Source organism: Onychostoma macrolepis, chromosome 05, assembly GCF_012432095.1.
Source record: "Onychostoma macrolepis isolate SWU-2019 chromosome 05, ASM1243209v1, whole genome shotgun sequence".
In the NCBI taxonomy this organism is placed as follows: domain Eukaryota; kingdom Metazoa; phylum Chordata; class Actinopteri; order Cypriniformes; family Cyprinidae; genus Onychostoma; species Onychostoma macrolepis.
The window spans coordinates 20042402-20057195 of record NC_081159.1 but is presented as its reverse complement, the minus strand read 5'-3'; the positions used below and the strand labels follow the sequence as shown (position 1 = coordinate 20057195).

The 14794-nt window shown below is 38.1% G+C and overlaps 1 protein-coding gene across 2 annotated transcripts in view; it reads right to left on the bottom strand.

The window, feature by feature from the left end:
* Positions 1-14794, bottom strand: part of spns2 (SPNS lysolipid transporter 2, sphingosine-1-phosphate) — a 72076-nt gene that overhangs the window by 20069 nt on the left and 37213 nt on the right. For both annotated transcript variants that reach the window (XM_058774998.1, XM_058774999.1), the window contains exons 3-5: positions 11908-12044; positions 5803-5954; positions 2335-2401 (exon numbers count right to left, since the gene is read on the bottom strand). In XM_058774998.1, coding sequence (XP_058630981.1) covers positions 2335-2401; positions 5803-5954; positions 11908-12044 — 356 coding nt within the window. The remainder of the gene's footprint in view (positions 1-2334; positions 2402-5802; positions 5955-11907; positions 12045-14794) is intronic.

The window sequence follows — 14794 nt, the reverse complement described above, 5'->3', positions numbered from 1 at the left end:
AATTGTGGCTCTTATGGGTGTGTTTGTGTGCATGTAAAAATCTATTCATTTGTGCTGCACAACAATTCCAGTATTTTTGTCTTATTTTCTAGTTTAAAAAAGCTTATCTTAATATACACTACCATTTAAAAAGTTTGTATTTCGAATAAATGCTTTTTTCACTGTTTATTAAATAATTCTGAAAAAATTGATCAGTTTCCACAAAATTTGAAGCAGCTCAACTACTTTCTATATTATTAAGTAGGCTAATGTTTCTTGAGCACTAAATCAGCATATTTGAATGATTTCTGAAGGATCGTGTCAAAGGCGCAAATTACATTTTAAGTATTTTTTAAGCACATTTTTTTTAAGTCGTTTAAGTCACTTATGCTTAAAACAAGAATACAAATTCAATTAGGTAACAAAAATAAACTTCAAATTCAAAATAAAGTCTCCAAATACTAGCCTAAGAATATATTACAGAATTATTATTAGAATTATTCATTATTATCTATACACATTTGCTTGAATGAAAAATATTTTTGTTTATTTATTGTATGTTATTTTATAAGGATATTAAATTACTCTGCTGGAAGATAAGAAAAAATATTATTAATTATAATTTTTATTACAAATGATTATTTTTTTGCAGCATTTATCAGTATAAATCATTATAGTGAACAACAAGAGAAAACCAGATCACTGTGTCCCATTGACGTGCTGCTGTTTTCTGATTCTGCGGACTGAATGTGTCTCTGTGTGCACTGCGGTGATTTTGATACAGAGCTGCAGTGTCTCACTAAAGCCTGGATTTGGTCTTGTTATCCTTCCATAACTAGAAAACCCAGAAGCCGTAAAAGAGGTCTTTGCAGTGGCCCTATTTTCTGTCAGTCACACTGAGGGGATTCCTCGCAGTCTCCCCAGTCTAGTTTCATCTCAAAGGCTGCGTTGATCAGTCATCTTGAACTCTGACTCTGACCCACACTCTACCATAGTATTATCAGATGCTGCCCTTTCCTGCTAATCTCAAGCTACTTCTGTACCTTCTTTCATGCTTGTTAAGGTTAGAGCTGGCACAGCAAATACTATAGTGAGTGCAATCAAAGAACGAGAGATCAAGGTGCTATTTCTCCAGGCATTTCTGCTCTCCGACCTGCAGAAGATTGATATGGCTCTCAATAATTATGATCTAATCCTCCACTCCAAAAAAAAAAACACACTCCCTATTCGAGAACGGAAGGTGGTTGAGTTCTTTAGGGCCCTGGAAAACAAGCGGAAAGTGGCACGAAATGTTTTTTCCCCCCTCAGAACAGGATATGGCTGATATGGAGTACCTTTTCATCTGTCTGTTGTTTTTATACTCATTTAAAGTGCTAGTGATGATTAATAGTCCACCGAACCACAAGCTTTGTCTTCTCAAAGAATGTTTTACTGGATCCAAGAGTTCAAACAATGGTGCTCCGCTACTGTTTGCAAAAGTGTTCCGACAAACTAGCTCCAAATAAAGCTATTCATGTTCCTGAGGGTCATATAACTGTCATGTAGAGAGGAGTTTTTGTAAGCTTGAGAGGGTTTAACAAGTCTCCTTTTAGGCCTATGAGCTTGACAGCCAAACCTCATTGGAGTTTTAAGAGGCAGCCACACATCAAGCTTAATTCTAGTTCACGATAAGACACTCTGTGGATTCTTTATGACCCAGCGAAAGGAACACCCAACTGTTAAAGTTTACACTGAACAAGTGAAGCGGCTGGTTTTAAAACAGCACTGAGCTAATGAGGGACAAAAAATGGCCACTCGCTTTCTCTGAAAAAGTTGTTTTGCTCGCTCTCTTTCAATGCCTAAAAAGTTATAGGCCACAGCCCTTCCTCTCACTCAATCATTTCATAAAATTAGTAATTTTAGCTGCACTAAAGGTGCTCTGGTTGGCTCTTTTGGTTAGCGCTGTGGTACATCAAGGCTACTGAGGAATATCCCACAACAAAAGGGTCTGTGTAAGTGAGCCCCCTCTTCTCCTGGGTCTCTGCAGCACAAAGACCGCAGTGAGAACTGCGAAGACCTTGTTCTTCACGGATAGCGTGTATGAGCAGGACCTGAGAGAGCTGGAAGTAATGCTAAATTAATGCACTTAAGCTAGTTGGGTTGTCAGTGCCAATTGCACAGGCTTCAAAGGGGGCAGGAATGCTATGTTGCTTTTTCAAGAGACGGGCCGAAGGTATTTTGGGATTCACCTGTCTGCCATGGGTTTTAGGGATATTTTTGACTTGGACGAGAGGAAATGGTGTGTATTTGTGGAGGCTGTGTATGCTTCCTCTAAAATATTGATATAACACATTGAGATATTTCAACAGCTCTTACCCTTAGAGCCCAGAACCAGTCCCCTCCAGCGTCTTTAGCGATGGATCCCAGGATGTAGCCCAGACCGCTGCGAACAGAGAGCAAAACATGTCATTATACGCAAGCAAACATATCATATTCCATGCATAAACATCCACTCTCCAGTTAGTTTGCTGGGCATAGCTGGCATAAGCCAGGGTTATTTTAGTTTAAAATTTTAATGTATGTTTTGTTTGTTTTGAATTTATATTTACATTTTAGTAGACTACGCCTGGCAATTAATGTGATAACCGGTGAAATTAAAATGTAGAAATGTTCAATTTATCAGCGTAACTACATTTATTTTATTTTAGTTAGCTTTGAATTCATAAAAGTTGTTTAATTTTGTGTTAAAATAAAACAGTTTTCAGCTGGTCTATCTTGTCTTTCTTCCTGCCCAAGCTGTTTTTGAGCTGGAGTAGCTGATCTAGCAGCCAGCCCCAACTGGTTTTCATCTATGGCCTGCCAGCTGGTCTCTCAACCTGACCAGTTGACAAGTGCCCAAAACCTCTCTAAAACCAGCAAACCAGACTAGCCTGACCATCTTAGACTGCTTTCAGCAGTTTTTAAAAGCTGTTTTGGCATGTGTCTGCTGCATTGACTTGGTCTGTCCGATTGTCTTCCCCACCCAAAGCTGTGTCATACACCCTAAAACTTTCATGTTCTGGGTAGGCTGGCTGAACTCCGCATGCATGCTAATGCCGCTGATAATGGCTTTACACTGAACATCACCTCTGGCTATGTAAGAGAGTCAACCACTTAGCATTACTCAGGGGCTTACAATGACAGATCAGCTCCGAGGGAAAGAGAAAGGGAGATGACTGGGGAGAGACGCCTGCTTCCCACACAGTGTCGCTTGGGTTTTTGGATTTGGGGACTGTGGTGAAATACGAACATCAAACGTTCGGATGACCTAATTCTGAGAATCCCTGTCTGAGGTTGTAGGATACGGCTTCAGAGTGCATGTGTCTCATGAACTTTCCTTTAAGTCGTTCTAAGGCGAGACTGCCTGACAGAGAGTGATATAAGGAAAAGAGGAAGACGGCCACTCAAGGTGGGATCATTTCAACTCTGTCGGTATCTGAGGAATCTGTGAGTCATATCTCTTCAGACATAAACCAAACTCTCTCAGCTCTACATCCTGTTTACAGTCTGATGAAGTTCATAATTGCCGTGTTATGATTTCGGTGTGGATGAAGCACATGTGAAATATTCTTTCTGTATGCTATCTGTATGCAGATTATCTGGTTTGAGACTATGACTGAATGTTATTTGACTAAGCCGCCTTTCATCGGGCATTGTATGAATTGTTTTCTTCTCTTGGTCATAGTCTGTTAAAAAAATGTTGATTGGGTGTCTCGCTGTTTTTCTTTCCATCAGCTCTCTATTTCAGTTCCACAGTATTCCGATTCGTTGTTATTCTCATCTTCATTCCATGTTTGTACACCTGTTACCAACCCTCTCACACTGAAGCAAAAGAAAGTGAAAAGAAAAGTTGTCACTAGTGCACTAGTGAAGGTGTGAGGAAGCCATAGAAACAAGAAATCTTAAAGAAAAATAATCTTTCTGACCCCACCTTTTAAATGGTATTTTACATTTATTAAGGAATACTATATATGAACAGAGTGGTCCGGAACAGTAGTCTATTGTATTTGGAGGTTGTTCATTTTGTATTGCACTTCAAGCCATGGAATAACTGCAGCGTTTTAATCTTTCTGTTTAAATTTGGAGTGTCCCTCTCAGCATTTAACCTCATACCCACTTCCTGTGTTCCCAGACACTAGCGCCAGGCTGTCGCTCAGCAGGTAAACCACATTGTTTATCTTTGACTGCCCCTGGCATATCCCACTGATGGACCAGTCTGACCAGGCTCATCAAACAATAGGACCTTATCAGTTAATACTTATGGCTGTCAACATGAGTGTCCACTGGACCTCATTCAATGTCAAGAACCCATTAATTAAACTTAAACATAATTAACCGTCTAAACTTAATTGTTTATTCATAGAATATGGCCACTTGGTACCGTGTTCTTGATTGGATGAGAGGTTTTATATATTAATTTCAGGCGTTCGCGATGTGTTGTCAGTATTACTCTGTATCTCCATGTTTATTAGTAACTAAAATGTTTTCCATGACCATAAGAGGACCCAAATTTCCTTCTAAACATTTCTCTCATGGCTGAAGTCACTTCCTGGAAACAGTAACAACCTGACTGCAGATAAACAGTGCGCTAGACAGGAAGTGAGGCGGCACACTGTAGCGCTCTAGTCTTTCACCTCTTATTGTTCGTACTGACGATCATTTGTTAGGGCCGAACCCAGTTAGCTTGCAAATACCTCAACTCTCCCGGGCCGGCTATTTTTCCATCTCGTCCTTTCCTCTAACTGCGTTCAATCTCTCATCGATACTATTACTAGCCCTAAGAACAGGTCTTATGGTGACAGCTGCTGTGTTCAGATATTTCTTTTTCTCAGTTCAGCGGGTGTTATTCGACTGCATGTATAAAACTCTAGTTTGTGCTCTGGCATTTCGTGTTGTTGTCTGTCTTCCACATCAGATTAACAATTAAACCGCAAGATGTTGTATGTGAACTTAATGCAGCTAAAAATGCTGCACACGTACAGTCATGAATTTTTTATCACCTTTCCTCTGTTTATTTTTCCCCTTTTCTCTCTAGTCTTCTTCCAACTCAGTGAGCAAAAGAATATGCCCGTGTTAAGTGACTGTAATAGGTCCGCTTAAAGTCTTTCACAGCAGCAGCAGATTTAGAAAATCATTGTCTATTTGGCCCATCTGAGGCGGTGACCACACAAAACACTGAGCTCAATTCTCCACAACTGACCTTTACTGAGTTGAGATGGTATCTGAGAACTGCTATTGTAAAATCATCTCTAATGAACATCTGCACACCTTCAATTAAATTGCTTAAGCAAAATTAAATGACCTGGACTCCCTGTGTATTTAGTTTATTGCGAGCTGTGGTGGTATTAGAGGTAAGCATGGAGACTTCAACATAGGTGGAAAATGGATTTGTTTGGCTATTAGGAATCAATATTTCCTTTAAATGTTTACACATCTGATATTAATGTCATATTGCAAGGTTTATTTTAAATGAGTGATTTTATCTAGCTGCAAATAAATGTCTATGATTGTAAATAGCTGGATAAGATAAGAACGGTTTCTCTCATCGCTCAACATCATTATGGGTTTTTTCACTGCAACTAAATGTGGCATTTATTCCAATAGGTTTTTTTTAGAGATCTCACAATTCTCTGTTTATTACTTGTTGCAAAATGGCTTGTAAATATGACAAGTGGGTCCTTTTACCTATTTTACACTTGAAAATGAATAGATGTATGTGTATTGGTTGGCACTGATAGTACCTGGTAATAGACTGAGAGGAAAACACAATGGTATTGCTTATCATTAATGTCTATTGATACTCACCTTCCAAGTGGGATGGCCAAGTAGAAGACAGAGAGCATTACGGTCCTTTTGTTGTTTGTGAACAGGTCCCCAATGATGGTTGGAGAGATGGATGAGTAGCTTGATTCTCCAATACCCACCAAGCATCTGGACAGCACTAACAACCAATAATACTGCAAAAGAAAAGGTCATATGATTAGAAAAGCCGAAGGAATTTATTTTATATTGTATTCAATTGGCAGTTGCCTCATAGCATATTTTCTCTTCATGATGTTAATGATGTTAACATCACACAGAAAGTACAGCTCATTAATCCCTGAAACATTTTCCAAAATCTGTCTATTGACACTGAGACTCTTTAAGTTAGTGTGGCTTTTTAGATGTTCAACATTTGTTAGTGGCAAAGGAGCAAGTGTCCTACATTTCTGAAACAGTGGGAACATGTGGCTGTTGCCCTCTGACCTCTATATCGGCGAGAAAGGAAGCCAGACTAAGAAACCACCCTTCCCTGAAATGGCCTAGACTTTATATAGTCGTTCATGTGAAGACGTTTAACCGTGGGTGTGTAATGAACATCTATACTGCTGTGGAGAATTTGGGTCACCCTGGCAGTCGCCCAACTGAGGAGGCTAGTTATAGATTTTTTTCTTGTTGCTTGTACTCACAGTCCATTTCTTTTTATGTTTTTTCTCACTCTCCTTCATGATATCTCATTTTTATGATGTCACTGGTGGTCTCAGTCTGGCAGCAGTGGGGGGTCTAGCCACACCCAACACTGATGAACTGAGACAAAGTGTGAGGAGCAAACACGGACACCCTCTAGAGACACCAGGTCATCCCATTATGATATGATGCACATATACAGCAGACACACACACACATAGCAGACTTCCATGTGTGATATCTCCTGAGGGGGCTCACGAAGCCACCTGACCAGCCAGATGCTGTTGTGTCAGACTTTTGTGAACTAACAAGCTTCCTATAAATGCTAATAAGATAGTGTGCTATAGCTATATAGTCTTTTACCAAGGCTGCATTTATTTGTTCACAATCATATTGTGAAATATTATTACAATTTTAATAATAGTTTAAAAAGTAATTTATTTATAAACATGTTTGCTAAACGAATGAATTTAAGTTTGAGAGTCCCTTGCTCTCAAAACAGAGGCAGCAATACTCATGTCCTCTGGCCATTTGATGGTCACTTTGCATTACAAGGATTCCCTCACTCCCTTTCCTGCTTTTCATCTTTTATTCTTTTTCACCTGACAGTCTTTGGTGTGACAGCAGCCCCACGACATACAGCCAAAAGAAAAACAACTTTACTTGTTGTTGAATGTTATATAATTCTCAGCAGGGGAATTTCTTTAGTGTACGTGACAGGAATCAGCAACGAGAGACTGCAGCAAGCTGGGTTATCCTCTGGCACAGAGACGATTTCTCTATCCCTCCCTTTCCCTCCCTCCCGCTCACTCTCTCTTTCAGATCCTTTCCTGACTCTGCTCAAAAATGACAAAAGCTATGTACTAGTTGTTTATTGACAGAAGTGCTGTGAGGGAATAAGAGAATAGAGGGATGGTGGAGAGGGAAAGTGGATGACTGACTGTTTGTTTTTTACACAACCTTTTCTTCTTTCACCCCAAAACACGCACATGAAAAATTAATGCTTGGGCTGTCATTTGCTGAACATAGACACGTCTGTAGAACGGTTTGTTGAAGTGACACACACATTAATGTGTCATCCAGTGTAAGAGGATTTATAGCGAGATGGAGGGGAGGGACTTGAAGATGGTGGTCTATATGTGTATTATACTATACAATACATATTTAAAATATGTGCATATATATTACGATAATTTATACTCATTAAGTGTTATAAATGATAAATATAAAAGTTTAAAATAATTTACAGTATTTTGTCAATGTGCAATACATATCTGGAAAATATTATTAATAATTAAAAATACTTCAATTTAAAAACATAAAAATTACATTTGTATTTTCCCTGCTTTTTTATCTTAAATGTTTTGAATTTTGACTGGAAAGAATGGATGTAAATGTAATTTCTTTGTAATTATTTGATCAGATTTTTTTCCCACTCACACTTTAGTTTTTATTTGAGCTTGTGGTTGAAATCCACAAAGTCGACGCATCTGCCTCGTTGTCTTTGTTCCAGACCACAGGCTGCAGTACTGTAGGACTGACTGTACGTCTGGCTTCCCTCATCCCTCAAAACCATATACATAAACATGAGCTTTCAAATACATTCTGCATGAATATGTGCATATCTAACTAAAAACCACCACAGACACCCCCTGATGTTTTGTTTTCTTGTCATCTGACAAAAGCGACAAGATGACGTTAAAAATGGTCATGGGAATCAGACATCCTGAAGTCTCCCTTCATTTGCCACTTATATGCCTTGCTTATGTTTTTATGATCATGATTTTAATGTTTAACAAAACAACTGTCTTTAAATCTTGTTGCTACAACACAGTGCAGTGAATTGACTGTCTCTTTCCAAAGCCCTGAAAAATCTCATTAAAAGAAGCCGAACATCAAGTTAAGAGGGATTTTGGATGTCGAATAGATCAGCAAGAGGTTGTGAGGTCAGTTTAAGCCATACAGAGATTTAGTAGATATTTTCTTCTCAAAGTAGAGTGCCAGACAGCCTATTATTTTCATCAGACTAAGAACACTTTTACTTCATCCAGATTTCTTATCCCATAAAATGATTTCTTTGCGTAATAATAGTATTTTTCATCATTTCAGTGTATTCTTATGAAACACAGCACTCTCCTTATGATTAATGTAATGCAGAAATGTTGAGGTAACATTAACGTGATGGTTATGATGTTGATGAGGAGTGTGTGTGTAAATATGAGATGATCTGCAGATTTAGCTTGGTGGAGAACATTATATAACAGCCCACCACCCTGGGTTGGATGATTGACAGATAAAGGGATATCTGCAGTCTCCACACTCATGTATGCATATGTGCATGTGTGTGCGGTCTTGGAGAATCATGTGACTTTGATGCAGAGTGGCTTGGCCTGTCAGTATCGACTCAGCATTGCAGATCAAGGGGATTAGCGCATTTATACCCCCCGTTGCGTTTGGCCATCAAACTCCGACCACACACACACACACACACACACACACATCTTATAGATATAAACTCAGTCTCCATGCTCACTGACAAAACAAAAAAGGCTAACGCGAAGCAAACCGCACACGCATACACACTAGATATCACAAAAATCAGTTATCGTAGCCACAAGGAACATTCCTTCGCAGTCTTCCTCTCATTAACGTGGCCTTTTAATTAGCTGCCACTCTATCTCTGTAGCAATAACCTCCCTGGAGACCGGCCCCACACGCACACATACAATTTGATTGAGATGGTCTGTGAGGGATTCTAGATAATAAGCATCAATTTAATCTTAATGTATTTTTGGCCTGGCTAAATCAGTTTGGCTTTACTGTTGTCTCACTTCCTCTCAGCATGGGTTTATTGACCTGTTCACATACATTTTAAAGAAGCAGCTTAGATACTGCCTGATACTCTTTAGGGCTTTTCACACTGCGCTTAACCTCGGGTTATCGTCGTTCTAAACACCGCTTTTAACCCCGGGTAAAGACACGTTTCACACCTGTAATTTGAAAGCGGTGTTAGCACCGCATTTTACCCGGGGTTATGAAACCCTGCTCTGGAGTTAGCGGTTAGCACCGCATTTGTGGTGTAAACCCCGCATTGCGGTGCTAAGTTTGTTCAGTGTGAAACGGAGCGGTATTTGCTTGTTGCTGCTGGACGCTTGGCAACAGACAGCCAATCAGAAACTGAGCAGCGAGGCTCATGTCACGCCATTAACAGGAAACGTGCGTCATGTAAACTGCAGCTGGTGAGAAGATAATATCCACATACTTTGCTCCTTGTTTTCTTTATTTTGTAATTTTGTCTTTGTTTTCTTGCCTTTGTGCGTCATGAGGCTGTTCACATGTCGCGCCTAAAAACGCGTTTAAAACTCTAATGCTGCGTCCCAATTCGCATACTATCTGTCCTAAATAGTATTCGAAAATAGAATTAGTATGTCCCAAATCGCAGTATGTTTAAAAAAGTATGCCAAAGATTCCCGGATGGTCTACTACTTCCGGTTAGAATTCGAAGTACAGATCGATGCACACTCTAACGGCTAATATTGCCCACAACACATTGCGCGGCGGACGAGGAATCGATCAGAACTACAAACATGCATAAAACGTGTTAAAAAACTACAAACATGGCGGATATGCGAGACCAACAGACAGGTAGAGAAAGTGATTTGAGTGATAAATAATCAATGTCTAACCTGATTAAAAAGTATTAATTTAATGTTATCCACGTTATATTTCATCTGCAGCAACACTGTGAACTTTTATAATAATACGTTTGGTCATTAACTTTTAAATGCATCATTATGCAAACACATGAGCAGAGTTCTCGGCGTGAAAGACCCGCGATGTGCTGCTTTATTTCTCTCCAGTAGGGTAGGAAATCAAATTAAACGAAATGTGGATGATGTTAACTGTGATAAGATGATTAACAGGGCAGTTTAAACAGTGACAGGATGCACGTAACTAAGCAACAGAATGTCCCTTAAAGAGGCAGTTATGACGAAGTAGTATGTCCCAAAGCCTGCCTACTATTCTGCTACATACTCAAAAGTATGTACTTTTTCTTCACAAAAAGAGTACATACTTTTAGGGCATAGTATAAGTAGGCGAATTGGGATGCAGCAAGTGACACCGCAAATATGCAAATAAGAACGTTAACAGGGGTTTAGGAATGTACCTTGTGAAACGTCTGTTAATGAATACCCAGGGTTAACGGTTAACCCCAGGCATAGTATGAGCAGTGTGAAACGTGATTACAGATAACCCAGGATTCCGCTTATCCGGGGTTTAGGATGACCCAGAGTTAACAATTTAAAGTGTGAAAAGCCCTTTTTTATATTATCTGTAACTATAGTTCTGATGGATGGCTAAAGTAAATATAAGTTCCATTTATACTATGATATTATAAAGACAAAATGTTGTTTATTGAATTGAATTCATTGGCATTTATGTTGTCACTTTGCAGCACTAAAGCCAAAAGAAATGATTAACATAATGTCAGGAATATTAATAATTCAAAATAATTATTAATTGATTTGTATACTTGATTTGTAAAGCACTTATTAATGATTAATAGCACAAAAGTGTGCATGGCCAAATATATATATATATATATATATATATATATATACAGTATATATATATCACATTATGTACAGTGCAATGTTAACTACAGCAGGCAACTAGATCTCGGTTTTTGTGAATAAGGCACAATCTGTTATTATCTGCCTAATTTGCATAGAAAGGGTTGTGTTTGACTTCTGATTAATCGATATATTCACGATGTAGCTTGGTTCAACTTGATTGTTGTTAAGTCTTAACTACCAGTGGCAACAATTGCTGTTTTGATTTGTAATTTTAGCGGATTTTGTGATTCTTAATGACATGAATGAGTGAGACCTGGATAAAACAGAGAATAAGATATAGAGAGCAGACAAAGAGGATGATGAACAGCAGTAGAGCTGTAACAAGAGGTCTTCTGAGACAGGCCTAGTGTTATGCTAAGTGAGCATGTCATTTAATCATTTCATCTTAGCAAAAGGAATAGGAAGAAAGCAAAGTGCGGAAGAGAGAGCAAGCGCGAGAGACATCTAAATAATAAAGTACACTGAGATAGTGAGTTTTTTTTTTTTTTATTATATGTAAAATGAGTCCTGCTATGCTGAATGACTCTACTGTAGTTTCAAAGTGCTCTCAAATGAGCCAGAAACTGAATGAGCTCTAGAGATGCTACTGCTGGACTGGGTTTCTGTTCTGCTTCTAAAAATACCCAACTAGCACGGCAAGAACCAACCTAACGCTTTCTGAGCAGAAACAAACTATTTGTATTTTTTATATAACAAATTTATATAACAAAATTTGTATTTTTAAGATTCTTCTAAAATGATAATCACATTGACATGACTCCTTTAAGAGGTTCTGAGCAAGGTTTAAGCTGCTGCTTGTAGAGGAGAAAGATAGTATGACACTTACATCTTTGGTAATAAAGGAGCTTAGCAGAGTCACAAAGGACCAGAAGAAGATTCCACAGCTTAGGATGATCTTTCTGTTGAATCTGTCCCCCAGGTAACCAAAAATGGGTGCGGCTATCATGAAACTGCAGATGAAAACTGGAAAGAAAAACAGAGACAGACACATTTAACTTTCATTTTCACATTCTCTCATACTTGGTAGCATTTCTGGGCAGTCAAGATCAAAATGACATAGTTTACAAAATGGTCCACTTATGCAGATATCTATTTAGAAAACTAAAAAGCAGATATCATGTCAACTAAAGATGTGAATCCACATCCTTATTCTTTAAAATGAGGAGGAAGCTTTAAGATTCCCTTTCTGTTTCCCTAATTCACTTCCTACCCACAATCCCCTTATAAATGAATCAACATTAACTGATAGCCAGACAAAACCTACTCACAAGACTTTTCTTGCTGTTTTATAGTTTAATTCTGATCGTTTTTGTCCTTTTCATAGGTAAATATTTTTATTTATTCTACTTTTCTTTTTCTTTTTTTTTCAATGCCAGTTGTTCCATTCCCCCCCCCCACTACATCTATGTTTCTGTGTTTAGATATTCGAATGACGTACTCCAATAAGGTCCTGAATTTGTGTGGTATGCCAAAATTCTATTCTTTTGCATTATATACTATATATACTATGTGCTTGCATGCTTATAGAAAGTACTTTATTGACAGTTGAAAATCTTCAGCAAATAAAGCAAATTTATATGTAGCTAATGTAAATAATGTAAATGTAAATAATTCCTGTAAAGGTGCCCAGATACCGTAATAATGTCGCAAGTTTCTTAATCCTGCAGTTGCTTACACAACAACTCCAGTTGGGTTTGAAGGAAGTTACATTTGAAGTACTTTCATAATGAGGTATTAAATGCTTATATGAAAACTTCAGAGCTGTAGATTTTGAGGATGTTTTGCCATCTGCACAAACACTGAAGTGGCTGTGTTTGTGTTATGCAGTGTGAGGATGTGTTTGCAAGCTTACAGAGAAGGAGAAATTCAGTGCAAGTCCCATGATCTATAATACATTTACATCCTCCTTTGTGCCGTGTCGAGTCTTTGCTGAAGTTTCAGTCTTCCTCCACCCTTGATCAATGGCCATGTTTGGATATTTAATAACTCCTCATTTTTGTGGAAGGCTGAATTTGCTGAAGCCACCAGAAACATTGCCCTGTGTTACCCTTGGCTGCTAGTTCAAGCCAAAGCCAGACCTGACTTGAGTGTATCCACTCTAGAAACAGGCACAGAGCCTACACCAAGCCTGCTGGGAAATCAGAACTCTCTCCACACACTTGAATCTACAAATTACAGCAGCACATGCTAAATGATCTGCTATTTCATCCCTGAGTTCTCTCACTTAGCGTTCGTAATTAGGCTGCCTTTGAAATTCGTTCCAATGATGAAAAAGTTTTCAGGACGCTCAATGTTGAGTAAATGCAAAACAAAAGTGAGTTAACTACGTTTGTGTGCTTTAAATGAGTCAAAGTTGGACTTGATTACAAAAACATAGGTCTGATTTGATAAAGAGGATGCTGTAGGATGAGATGATAGCAAAACAATGTCTCAAAACGGAAGACACAGAAGGATCAAAACATCACTTTGTTGTTTAATGACTAGCAAACAATCTCATAATGAAACTGTTTGCATGTCATTTCTCTGTCACTAAGTACAACACAGTCCTTTTATATCAACTACTTGAATTGTTGTAACCACACATTGTGTATAAGAGATAAGGTTTTCAAATGTTTTTTTTCTATACATACATTACCATTCAAAAGTTTTGGGGCAGTAATATTTTTAAATATGTTAAAATTAAAAGAATGTTTTCTATTTGAATATATTTTAAAATCTAATTTATTGCTGTGATGGCAAAACAGTCATTAATCCAGTTTTCAGTGTCACATAATCCTTCAGAAATCATTCTAATGTGCTGATTTGCTCCTCAAGAAATATTTTTAATTATCATTATGGTTGAAAACAGTTTCAGGATTAACGTATTCAGCTTAATGTATTTTAACTATTTGAGAGCTATTAGAAATGGTTATTATTTCTGCTACTAAAGAAAGAAAAAAGAAAAAAAATGAACGTCTATAATGTGCATTTAATCAGAGGACACATTTTCATAGATGATATACTGAATGAACAGAAATCCCACAGGCTATGATCCATCTAAGCACAGCTCAACTAAAGCAATCAACACCTCTCCCTCTTTCTGAGATGCTGATCTCCTCCCATTATTCTGAGCTGTCTGAGCCATGTCCTCTGTTAATTCCTCTGTTAATGACCTCACTTCTTGTCTGTGTTCATCACATCATATAACACTGCACATCAATTACACCTGTGTGTTTGTGTGTGACTGTGAGACACAGAGTACCCAGAGACAGTGAACATATGGACCAGCACCAAACACACAACATGAAATATTCATGCCTCAGCTTTCCCCGATGAACAATTTGCTCTAAATTAGCATGCTAGACAGATCAGGATGTTCTTTCTTAATAGGGTGAGTTTCACGTTAAGAACAGATTCCCGACAAAGGGACAAAGACTAGACACATTTACATTTACATTTAGTCATCTAGCAAATGCCGATTCAGAGAGATCTACAAATGAGAAACAAAGCAGACAAGCTTAAAGAGCAAGTACACACTTTAAGATTTTTTCCTGCATGGTTTAGTTAAAAAAACGATTGCAGTGTTGTTCAGACCAGAAAATTAGGCATACATCTTCATGCTGAAATAAACTATATTAAAAGCTCTTATGTAGCTCTCCAGAATTCTTCATTTTGATTGGTCATCCTCACCATTTTGCAGCCAAATTGACCAATGAACTGTATATTGACTGTTA